The sequence below is a fragment of the Balaenoptera musculus genome, chromosome 2 (genome assembly GCF_009873245.2).
Source record: "Balaenoptera musculus isolate JJ_BM4_2016_0621 chromosome 2, mBalMus1.pri.v3, whole genome shotgun sequence".
In the NCBI taxonomy this organism is placed as follows: domain Eukaryota; kingdom Metazoa; phylum Chordata; class Mammalia; order Artiodactyla; family Balaenopteridae; genus Balaenoptera; species Balaenoptera musculus.
The window spans coordinates 95,137,727-95,150,533 of NC_045786.1; the positions used below are offsets into that span (position 1 = coordinate 95,137,727).

The window sequence follows — 12,807 nt, forward strand, 5'->3', positions numbered from 1 at the left end:
ACATAAACAACTGTCAGTAAACTCTGCTGTAACTGAAGTGGTAGCCATGGCTTCCAAGAATAGTTGTGATTATGGACGATCTTACTTTCCAAACTGACTATCAATAATCTTAGATTAACTAGGAAATAATGATTATATTGAGCCATCTCACAAAGATAATATAGGAGAAGGGCTGCACAGAGGTTTTCCAAGAAGTAAAGTAAAATGGGCCCGCAAGTGGTTCCCTTAGTGTAACTGAAGTGATTGTAGCCAACCAAAATTCTGACCCATCGCCAAAGTGCTGTGCGTCCCTGACTGATTGAAGAAACTGAATACCTGCGATGCTGCCATGCTTTGTGCTGCTGGCCTCCACAGCGTGGCGGGAACGGGGTTGCGCAAGCAGGTTTTTGGATTCTTGTTTCTGCCCACATTTTTCCCCCACACATGATTAAAAAGCTGTGATTAGGAAAATCAAGCCATAGACTAAAGAAATCACAAACGGTGGTTTCATTCTTAGACGTAAGTGACTCTTTCTTAACTTCTGATACATCTTTCAAAACATTTGTTTTTTCATTAGCATCCGTACCCTTCCGAAGAGCAGAAGAAACAGTTAGCTCAAGACACAGGACTTACAATTCTCCAAGTAAACAACTGGTGAGTGACCCCAAAATCAATGTCTTTCTCCCGTGGCTAAAATAAGATTTCTCAGTCATTGTTTTCTTTTTTTGTTTCTGAAACAAATGAAATTGAGGAGGGTAACTTCTGCGTTTCTACCTTGAGGTGTGAACGTAGTGCACAGGGAGAGGAAGAGGTAACTAGGTAAATGGTTTTGGTGAGATGTATCCCTCTCCTCTTTCTCTCTGCCTCTTTTTTCTTTTCTTTTCTCCTCTCTCGCTTTTCCTCTCTGCCTCACTTTCCCCATCTCTGATGCTTTAAAATTCTCGAATTGAACAGAGCAAATTCAGTTCAGGTCCTTCCCGTTGAAAATAGTCACTCTGGGTATTTTGGTGCAGTCCTCATGTGGAGTTATCAGTTCTCGGAAGGTTTCTTTAGTCTAGGCTTTCTAGGCTGATGGAGATGCAGGCTCTTTAGCATCTCCTAGGAGAATTTTATTTACCCTAATTTTTTTTTGAACACAGGGTTAAAAAAAAAAAAAAGATTTCCCCATTTTTAGCTTTGCCATTTGGCCGATTACTCCCGTGGAGGTGCATGGGCCATCACTCTTTGTATGTGGCTTAGAGGGTAACTGAGGAAAAGGAGGGGCAGAGGATTAAATAAAATGATCACAGTGGCCAAGAAATGATATAGGAATTACTTATCAAAATACTGGCCCAGGTTTTATCAGCAGCTTAATTTTGTTCGGTACATTCTTGGGGTGATGTTCAGATTAATTGAACTGACAGTTCTCTTTCAAAATTCAGGGAAAGTATTTGCACGGATTTCAGGCCTTATACAAACTTAATTACATGGAACTCCATTTTATCATTCTAATTCCATGTAGCAGAGGTTGTATTTACAAATGAGAAGTCTCTGCCTTTATTCACAGCTTTCCTTAATATATTTATCAAAGCAGGTTCATTTACAAAGTGCTCTATCTGTGGGATACAGGCAGGCAGACATTAACAAAGCTTTTAGGTTTATCAGGCTCACTGCCTGATGAGCTACCCGAGGGTCAATTGATTTTGTGGTTCTGTGATTCATTTTTTTCTCATTTTTCTAGGATCACAATGAGAGACATGCTTGGAGAATTAGCCAGTTTGTCTGCCTTATCTGTCAGGCAATTTTTTTTTTTCCCAGGGAAGTCAAGCTACTTAAATTGGCCACAGGAACTGCCGTTATCTGACTTTAATGCACCCTATAGTGTGGATAGCATTTCAATTACACCAGTAACCAAAGCTTAGCTGCAGCCCTTTTCATGCCTAGTGCTGTACAGAAAGTGATGTGCCTACCTACAGAAGCAGAAAATTGAGTTGCCTTGCTTCTGTCAGGGTGATTAATGCAGAAATAAACTGCTAACCTGAAAAGAAAGGCAGAAAGAAAGGATAGACAATACAGACTTGAATTCACTTTAATTTTCTTCTAAAGATTGGAACTATGTACATTTAAAGATACCCTTTAGACCAAAAACTTGGAATAAAGGCTGTAATCTCCAAACAGGGATGTGTATGTGATTATACGTTGATATGAGCCTCATAGAGTAGATACACATATGTCATCATATATATATTCTCATTTATGTTCCTAGCACAAGCTATCAGTAGTCTAAAACAATAAAATAAATACATTCTGTGTTGATGGTAGAAGACTTATTTGCCCTGCATGTTATTTTATATCATACTGATTGTCAAACCGAGCTCCGTTATATACAGTGGTCCTTGATGCAGTGAATGTTGCTTTAAAATCATAATTTCTATAAATTTGCGGCAAGTTGAGGGTGGTTGTGATGGGAGTCTTGGGAAAAATGAAATATTTCTACGTTGATATTTGACTTTGACATTTGATCTTGCTCTTTTTGAAAGTGCTGTTCCCTACCATCCACTACCTGTACTTTTTGATGTAGTCATTACGCTTGAAGAGTGAAGATGCTACAGTCGTATCTAAAGACGAGCGTTTCTCACAATTAGACACCTGCTTGGAACTTGGAGAGAGCACCCTTATTTTCTGAATTCCATTGAGCCCCAGGGCATGGAGGAGGAGTTCTGTCGGTGTGATAGCTTAGGTTTCTTGTTTCTCTATTATTTGAGCCCTATTTGCCGCAGGATGCCAAGGGTTAGGATGTGACAGTCTATCACACCGCATACTTTCCATAATATGGCATCAATGTTGACACCTATGTCTTTACAAAATAATTCCATCTCCTTAATTTTCACAGCTCCTTCTGAAAAACCCTCTAATCCTGCCCTTAGGTCCAATTCTTAGTTAACAGCTACCGTAACTTTGATAATAAGGTGTGACTCATGAGGATAACACGGAAAATACTTTTAAAAGACTACCAGGAATTTCACACAGGGACTGAATTTTGGTGGATTTCAAAAAGGAATTTAAAAGAGAATACCAGCTACTGTGTAGTATATTCTGAAACTGTCCGATGTCTTGATGATATCATCTTCAAAACAGAGAAAGCTATCCAAACTGATTTCAAAAGGCTTCATAATCACTGTTCTTAAGTGCCAAGTGATAACTAAAAGAGATGAGAAGAGTAGGCTATAAACTATTTCTCCAGGCCCTGAGAGCTCTCAGCAAAAAAAAAAAAAAAAAAAAAAAAAAAAAAAAAAAGCACAGGGATCAGAGAGCAGTTCCTAAACCTCATTTAGTCAGCTCTGCTAGGAAATGATACCCGCTTCTCTGATTGAGGCCAGGACTTCAGACTTGTGTGCTGTGTTGTCCGTACTCAAAGAATTAGAATAGTATAGAAAGCACCCACATCAGAAAATCATGGAAGACTTGCTGTTTCAGTTCTGCTTCTCACTTTCCTCTTAAAATAGAAAGGCCAAGCAAGGTCAGGGTAGTTAAGTATTGCTGTAAAATAACCTCCGTAGTAATAAGCAATAGAACATGGCTTCACGTACTTGATGGGAGCAATAAGCAATAAAAACAGACCTGTTAAGATCAGTCAGTAATTTCAGAACAAATAAGCAAAAAGGAAGTTTAGGAGATAATTAAGGGAATTAAAGATTGTGTTACCTTAGCAGCCAGTGTTAGAAATAATCTTAATGGGCTTTTCCCATGTATTTACAGTAGGGAGTGTGCAAAAAGTGATGATACCACCAAATCAAAATGTGATTTCAGGAAAAGAGTGGAATCTATGACACTCAGTCATTTTTTCCTACAATTAGCCCTCAGAAGTCCATAAATAATCAATAACCTAATTAAGACTTTAAAAAAAAAATGATAACCAGATCTTCAGTGTATGCACTTCACTGACAAAGGTAATCACAAGTAGTGAGACTGGCTTTCTAGGCTGTTCAGTTGGGGGAGAGTCACTTCAGCTGTGAAATCATCAAAGTGTGTGCATTAGGAGAGAAGAAAAGCAAGGAAATGAATATCCTCACCCTGAATAACCTCCTCACCATGGAGAAGCAAACATGGTGTACTTTGACTGAATATTGATTAAACCTTGGAGGGTAAGATAGCGTGGTAGGTGAGCACTTAGACTCCGGAACCAGACCCCGGGAGGCTAAAAATCCTGGTTCCACCATTCGTCAGATGTTTGACCTTCAGCAAATTACTTAACCCTTTTAAGCCTTGCTTTCCTCATCTGTAAAATGGGGACAATAGTCATTTATATCTTATACAGTTGTAACATTTCAGAGAAACACTGCATGCTAAGTACTCAGCATAGTGCTGGCACACACCATAGATGCTGCCTGTTGTTAAAATAGTTAAAAGTACATAATTGTAAAAATGAGAGAGAATTATGATGATTTCATACAAAGATATCAATGAAGACATCATTAAATCGCTTACAAACTGGAATGGAGATTTCTTTCAGGAGGAAATAGACCTATATTGAAGCGGCGATAAAATTTGAGAGCAGACAACTCACTGTGCATAGCTTCTATATTAAACAAAGCTAGACTTTTGTAGTTTCTTAGATGATCCTTTTTTTTTTGTAGTTCTTTGATGCCAGGGAGGTAAGATTAGGGAACCCTAGGAGGTAAGTGGCTTCAAATAGCTGTGAAGGTTAGACGTTTTGAAGGAAAGTCTTGGGTATTAATGTCTGGTATTTCCTCAGGAGGCATGCTTACATGCATTCATTGACAAAAGAGTTTTTTGAAAATTATTTTTTTTAACGAGTTCTTGCTTGAATAATTTGTTGGGATGCATTCATACATCTTTGACAATAGTAATCATTGAAATATAGTAAAGTCTTAACTTTGACGATTAAAACTCCTTAAGCTAAACATACTATGAGAAAAATCATAACATTTCCATGTTCTCATGTAACTTTCCTCAATGCTATATAAGAATTATAATATTAACTTTTTTAAGTTCCTATTTCCAGGTTTAATTTTAAAAGGAAGAAATACCATACTTTTAAAAACTCATGTCACTGCAGTAACTGTATCCTTATCTATATACCAACAAGCAAAGTCCATAGGGTGACTTATTGACAGAAAACAGGTATACTAGGAATAAAGGACTTAACTTTCTTGATAGGAGGCTGTCTCCAGAGCCTGCGTAAAAATGCATGAAACTGAAATTTCGAAGAATTTTCCAGTTGAAGGTAGCTCAGAGAGTTCCTTTGTGTAATAGATTTCAGTGTCCTTGTACGGCCTCTCAAACTGAAGATATAAAATCTTCGTCCTGCTTGTCCCACCTTTCCATCAATGGTCTTAAAACAATTTTTCTTGCTACAACAGCTTTTAATAATCAGACATCCACTTTGTGGAACTTCCTCATGGGAAGCGACAGTTCTGTTTTACCTATTTCAGTTTGACCATGTGGACGAATTTTTCTAGACTAGATAAGAGCTTGCTCAGTTCGGACTGAAGAACTGTGCCGGGGGAATTCCCTGGCGGTCCAGTGGTTAGGACTCTGCGCTTTCACTGCGGGGGGCCCAGGTTCGATCCCTGGTCGGGGAACTAAGATCCCGCAAGCCGCGCAGCATGGCCAAAAAAAACAAACAAACAACTGTGCCGGGAAAGTTATCTTGGGAATCAGTTTTTCCCTTTAGGAAGGCTCACTAACTACCCAGGTGACTTGGTTTTCTTACGTGCGAAATGGAAAGATGAAGAGACAAAAGAATTTGTGTGTGCCAACATATAAGTTAAGAGTACTCTGAAAATAAAAGGCAGGTTTGTTAGAAGACCTTCCCAGCCTTGATTAAAATATGGACAGGAACAGAGTGGTAGCCTCAGGAAAGCAATCATTTTCCTCAGGAATCCATCAGTCCAGAGAGATGTGGGTGCCCAGATGCTTTTCTTTGCCACTTACACTTAAAAGGGCAATAATAGTGTTCTAGGTGGGTTTGAAGACAGGGTCAATGTCAGACCCTCTGTCAGTGAATCCCCAAGCCCAATTCGAAGCCTAATTAAATGAGGAGGAGGCTGGGTTAGTGGTAAAAGAGGTTGCACTTCTTTACAGCAAAGACAAGTCATTTTCAAAGGTATGTATGTTGTCACTCCCCAGCAAGGAGAGCAGACACCAGGAAATACGGTGTAATATTAGGACATCACAAGTAAGCTGGGAATCGAGGAAAATAATTTTGTAGTAAACATATGGAACGATTGGCCAGTGGTGCAGGAAATCTAAATGAGGCACAGAGACAGCTGGACACTTTTATCTCAAGAGAAGAAGGATTGAAGGAGAGAGTGATAGACCAAGGAGGTGGAGTTGAGATAAACCTAAGGGAATGAGCTGGCTGGACCAAACAGCCTCTCTCTGCTCAGCAGTTTCCACCACGGCCATTTGTTAAACACAGAGCTGCCGTCTTCGCTGATTATTTCCAAGTAACATCTATGTTTCTGAATAAAAATCCATTTGAATCTCAAGTCAGATTTACCAGGTGCTAGATTCATTGTCAGCATTTAATGTGCTCAAACTGCCAATGCTGAGGAAAGGAAGGCAGAAAAGAGTGCTTTTGCACTCCAGGTTGGTGAGCTTGAGGTGAAATGCTTCTCTTTCACATGGCCTCCTATGCCAGAGAAATCAGTGACCAGGGAAGGAGGCAGACATGCCAGAGATGCAGTGCCAAAAAGCCTCATGAGGTCTTTTGCTAAAACCAGAGCGTTTTCTTCCCGACAGTCGCTCCTGGGGTGAAAGAGCTGAGTTTGTGTCAGCAGTAGGGTTTCCAGTCTCTTTCCAGCTCTACCCAGCTTCCACTCACTCTGTCTCCATGGTCATATTATCATTCCTTGGGAACCTGCAGTTGTTTCTGAGAGGAAAACCAAAGGGAGGTGGTAAGAGAGATTAAAAGACAGGAAAAGAAAAATACGCGTGATTAATGTTTAACCAGAGGGATTGCCCGGAAATTTAAATGGATTTCATTTTGCTCTGTCTACAGCAAATGGAACTGGGAGTGACCAGGGCATCAACCCATAGCATGCCAGTTTTGAATTAGAGGGACTATTACAGTATTTGCCTATGTTACTTTCTGTAGCAGATTCCTGACATTCCCACACTGATCTGAAAATTGAAGACATCTATTGTACCTAGGCAGCTGTGCCTCCAATCCATTGCCATGTCACACCAGCATTTCTAGACACCTTCTATCTTGTAGAGATGGGAGTACCATTTCCAGAAATTGAGATTCAGTCCAAATTTGGGCAAGCGGCTCAGACTCAGCAAGAGCCTTTTAAAAGTGGTAAACAAAAGGAGTGGAGGGGGAAATAAAGGAAGGGGATGCCAGCAAGGGGACTCAAAGGGGAGGTTTGCTGCAATCCTTTACATTCAATTATACCAGCTCCTTTGTGCTTTTCCCTTTTGCTCTGCAAAGAAAGAATGAAATATGGTTTTCATAGCAAGCTGGCAGCATTATCTCAGGATGCATATTTCTTTGCTGGGTTGGAATGCCAATAAGGGGAGAAAAAGAGTTCCTCGTTTAGAGGAAAGTACAGTGCTACAGAGAAAACACAAAACAACAAAAAAGGAATGCAACAAGTTTCTGAAACAGTTCCAAAAAATGCCCCTTAAAGAAAATACTTAAATGCGAACTTTTTTGAAGATAAAATTTCTCATGCTGAACCTTACCGGTTTTCAAAAGTCTCTAAATATGGGGGGGGGGGGGGAAATTTCAGCCAAAAATGTAGACTATTTTTGATATTTGAAGGTTTTTAGAATTAGCCCCCTCTCTTTCATTGATAAAGACAATAAACTCCGCAGACAAGTCCTGGGTTAGGCACAAGGCTCTACCTACTTGTATACTTCATTATAGCAGTATTTGGAAGAGAGACAGAAGTTTGTTCAAATAAGTCCTTTATCCATCTCAGTTGGCATGATTGACATGGTTTCTCAGAGTGACACAGAAATAAAAGTCTATATTTCAGTGAGTTGCATGTTTTTAAAGTAGGATGATATTGACTTGCTATGTACTTATTTTTAAGTAGGAAAAAAATGAAGACAATTCATTGAAAATGTTACAGAATTATAGCTGCTGATTCAGTAAATGTTCCTAACCCCAGTCACAGATCAATAAAGCTGTATTAAAAAAATTAATAGAAAGGAATCTTCACATTAGCCTCTAACTTGTTTCTAGAATGCAGAAAATAGAAAGGGGCTTGTAAATGCAAAGTTGAAACAGAACCTTTAAATTAGAAGCTATTAAAAGGAAGGTAAAAAGATAGATCAGAATATACCAATACCAAGTTGTTTACTTTCCCTAAATTTTTTTACCTTTAAAAATGAGAGTCTTGCTGGCTGTAACTTTGTTCTGAGTTCTCAGTCCTTTTTACCACGTTGCTGCCATTTCCAGTAAATTTTTTTCCTCGTTTCTTCCATTACCCTCAGGATAGAGTGTTTTTTAAATGTATTCTAAAAACTCACTCTCAGAGAAATAAGTATTTTATGAATCATCTTTAGGCCATGTCCTAATTCACTTCACTCATTCGTTCATGCATTCATTCACTGGAGAGCAGCCTTCCAAAAATTACTTAGTTGAGAATTTGCTCCGTTAATGAGTAAATGTAGGTCCCATTAACCTCTTGATCTCGAGTCTAAAACAAAAGACTTGTTTTGTTGTTGCTACTGTTGTTTTCATTGTGTTGGATTTTTCAAATATTAGAGAACGAGCATCGGCTAGGTGACACCTCCCAGTGCTTATCCCAGAAATTCTATCCAATTCATGACTTTCAGAACTATTTCCTCTATTCTCTAGAAACAAGGAAAATTATTTTTTATCTGCAAAATCGTTAGCAATCTGGGTAGGAAAATATATACAGTTTTTCTTTTTTTAAATTTTGCTTTTTCACATCTTTTTCCTGCTTCATTGTTTTATTGTAATCATAATAGAAAACCTTGTTTCTGGGTTTTTGTTTGCATGTCTTTTGTGCATGAATCAGAATCATTATTGCTGACCGATCATTCAAGATAGATTTGCACTAACTCCCTGTCCTGGTCAGAATTGTTAATTCTGCACTCAGGTTGGAACACATCAGAGTTCTTTCTCTTTTTCCCTTGCAAGGTAAACATTGAGAGATACGAGATTTCCCGTCTGTCTCTAGATACAGCTTATCTTTTAGATAAGTCCCTTCGAGCTGAGGTTTCAGGCTGTTTAATGTTGACCTCTTGAGTTCCAAACTTCCTTAAAGACTTTAGATAAACAAAAACTTTAGCAGTGATTACTAAGGGAGTGGTGGGACAGTGGATTAATCCCCAAAGATCTGGATTCAAATCTACCTCAAAGACCCACAAGTGAAAAATCTCATTAATGATCTTGGCTTAATGGTTTCAGCGCAATTCTTGAGGGAGGACCCGGTCATTCTTGACTAAGCCTATACCATAAGAAGGATGGCCAGAGGATTCCTTTTTTCATTATTGATTGATCTATCAATCAAAATTGATAGATCTCCTTCACAGAGGTGGTCACAGATATTAGCATACTTTCACCTGGCTGATAATTTTGGTAATTTCAAGGTTAAACTGTCAGGTATTTTAAACCTAGATTTTAAATATCATTTCACTTAAAAATTATGAAACACATGGGGGCTTTCTTTGTCTCTGCACTATGTTTTCTAAAATTCAGAAAAGTACCCTCTTCAAAAGAGGGGACTCTGATTCCAGTAGTCTGATGGGTGAGAATACTCAAAGTAAAGTATGCAGTGAAATGCACAAGGATTTCATTTGGGCAGAGTGGTCTTTTTTTTTAAATTATGGATCTGATTCTCACTGTTTTGTTTTTGCAGTTGAAAGGATGCATAGGTATTTTTGGGTGCCCATGAGCAAATTTCTTCTTCATAAAGTTGTGTAGAAAGTAGCACAATGGAATTTGGTCACAGCTGGTTTATTTCCTGTGTTACCTGAAGCCAAGTTCCATAGGGTAAACTCCAAATACCTTCTTAGCTATGAGTTACTAAATACTGATAGTCTTGGACCCATGTGACTTAGTGTGGCTCTTTGCTTTACGAAATATGCGGGTTTCCTTTTATCCTACAATGTTCCCATGGATTCAGTGTTTTGTGTTTGTGTTTGGTGGCCTCGGCTGGTATAGAAGAAGAATGTTAAAGAGAAAAGTAGAAAACCCCTGTGGAATAGAATAGTAAAAGTCATCCGGATTCCCTTTCCTCGTAATTTTTTCAGAGTGAAATTGCTAAAGCAATGTCAGTAAACAGGAAACAAGTGAAGTGTAAAATAATTAGCACCAAAGAGAACATAATAGGTTACTTATTAAAATCCATAGACAGATTATATGACCCCATCGGGTCCAGGGACCAGAGATCACGTGACTCAGTGTGCCTTTTCTGAGATGAGAACCCCAATGTACTTTATCAGCTTATTGGCTTCTGACATTAAATAAGCTTCAGGTATGATTTATTGAGTAGCCTTTTGACAGGAGCGAGAAACTGAAATCTCCTAGTCCTTGCTGAGCCTCAGCTCTGTTTTCATTACCTTCTCCAAGTATTACGTTTAGTCAACCGAGTTATGTGTAGTTCTGGGAGAATCTCTCCTGCTCCCAGAAGTCATTGTTCCACTCATAATAAAATTATGCTATCAATTTGCCACAAGAGAAATACTGAAGTTCACTAAATTATTGCCATGTGTTTTGCACTAAAGACAAAGTGATACCAATTAAAAAAACAACCACCCCTGGATTCTATTTTTTAATGGTGTGCAGGGAAGAGCAAGGCTGGCTCACAAGGAGGGGTCACATCTCCCTTCTACGCATTACAAATTTCATTTGCCTTAATTAGAAAATGGCGCTTGTGGAGAATGAGCAGGGGGTTTAAGTGGGGAAAGAAGAAAGAATGAAACCCGAGCTGAGCCCTAAATAATATGTCAGAAAATGACAACTTGCCTCCCACAAGACTCTTTCATTTGAAAGATTTGCTAGGTTACATTAGGCTCAGATAGATTTTTCTAGAAATGGGGCCGTAACCCACAGACAAAAAAATGCCCCAGTTTCAAAGCTCTGCAGATAAGTCAAATCCATACTTTGGTTCCATCATAGTAATGAGTACTCTCTCATTTAAGGTAACATTTTCAGGATGCTGTGTCCCTGGGGATTCGAGCATTAGTTATGATGTAACAGTGTCACGTTTTTAGAGTATCAGCAGGAACTAATATCCTGCGGTCTCAATTCATCTTCTACTAGATTAATTAAAGAATTGCCAATAATTTGGTCTCAGAAGAAAAGCTTGCCTATCCCACACCCTAAATAAATAATGCCTGCCCATTTACCGTCAAGTTGGTGACTAAACAAATCCAGAATTTTAAATATTATGAATAAGTCCAATTCCATTACAACAGAAAATCTTTAAACAATAAAAATATTTCCAGCCCCAGGCAATAGTTCACTAATTTTAAAGAATACTTCTGATGACACAACTTTTTTAAGCAATAGTGGGCAGCACCTTGCAGTGTATTATAATGTATTATATCTGTTCTGAGGACAAGGGGTGAAATTTCTTGAGAAAATTGGCAGTTCGTGAAGATGATATGATTTTTTCCAATATCACCAGTAATCATTAGCAAAGGAAAAATAATGAGGATTTCCATTGCTAGACCTTCCTAGAAACCCTTCCATAGCCTAATAGCAACACTTGCTAATAGACCGAAATGGATCCAAGAGAAAACGATTCTTCTAGGCATCACAACAGAACAAAGTTAGGCTGTGTTTTGTGAATGAGAGCCCTGATCTTCAGCTATGTTTCCAAACTAGTGGAGGGTTTGAAATGATTTCTGGATTGGTTTACGTTTGTTGTTTTTTTTTTTTTTTCCCCCTGCCTTTTAAGTGACAAAGGGATTATTCACTTTGCTTAGCTTCTAGTAGGTGCTGGTAACTTCTTGTTGAATTCAAATAAGCTAGAGAGAAGGCTGAGGAAGAAAATGTACATGAAAGCTGAGCATTTCAGTGAGAGGGTGACCACTAGCATGCCATTTCTTTGAGGAGATTAGATTTGAAGTTAGTTTTGAATCAGAGGAAGGAAGTGTTGTAGTAGTTGGATAGAAATAATATGTGAGTCCATGAAAGTGGGGAAATTGAGTAAAAGAGTTTAGGAGGAAACCAGCTCTCCCTGACTAGAGTAAAAGAAATTTGTAAGTGCGTGAGGTACAGTGAGAAAGACAGACACCCCAGTGCACAGGATTATGGAGGAACGGAAGGTTCAGTGTTCACACACAGGATGATGCAATGTGGACTCTTAAAGGGAACTCACGGACGTCAGCAGCCTGGGTCTAATTCCAGCTCAGACAATTCGTATGATCTTGGGCAGTTTTGCCTTCCTCACTACCTATTCCCTCATCCATAAAAGAATGGGGACTGGGTGATTCTTAAGGTCCTTTCTATCTTTAAAATTCTATTATTTTATGATCCTAAGCCTGTGAACTGAAAAAAAAAAAAAAATCTAGTCAAAGCAAGTGAGATGAAAACGATTTTAATCATTGTATTTTGAATTGATGAGAAGAGAGGGAGAGAGACCAGTGACAGTAGACTATGGGTGACTTAAACAGAACCTGAATCAGAGATTTAACTATTAAAATGAAGAAAAAGAGACTGATTTTATCTCTATTGTTAAAAAAAAAATGTGGCAGGATTTGGTGACTAATTCAGCACGGAGTGTGAACAGAAAAAGAAGCTACAACAACTGTGGGCTCTGTGCCTTGGGGAGCAAGGGCTTGGGGATTCTTTCCACAGTGACAGCAGATTTGAGTGGGGCCTGATGCTTTCTCTGG

The 12,807-nt window shown here is 38.7% G+C and overlaps 1 protein-coding gene across 10 annotated transcripts in view; it reads left to right on the forward strand.

Moving 5' to 3' along the window:
• MEIS2 (Meis homeobox 2) overlaps positions 1–12,807 on the forward strand; it is a 200,891-nt gene that overhangs the window by 141,782 nt on the left and 46,302 nt on the right. For all 10 annotated transcript variants that reach the window (XM_036844554.1, XM_036844558.1, XM_036844556.1 and 7 more), the window contains one exon: positions 557–633. In XM_036844554.1, coding sequence (XP_036700449.1) covers positions 557–633 — 77 coding nt within the window. The remainder of the gene's footprint in view (positions 1–556; positions 634–12,807) is intronic.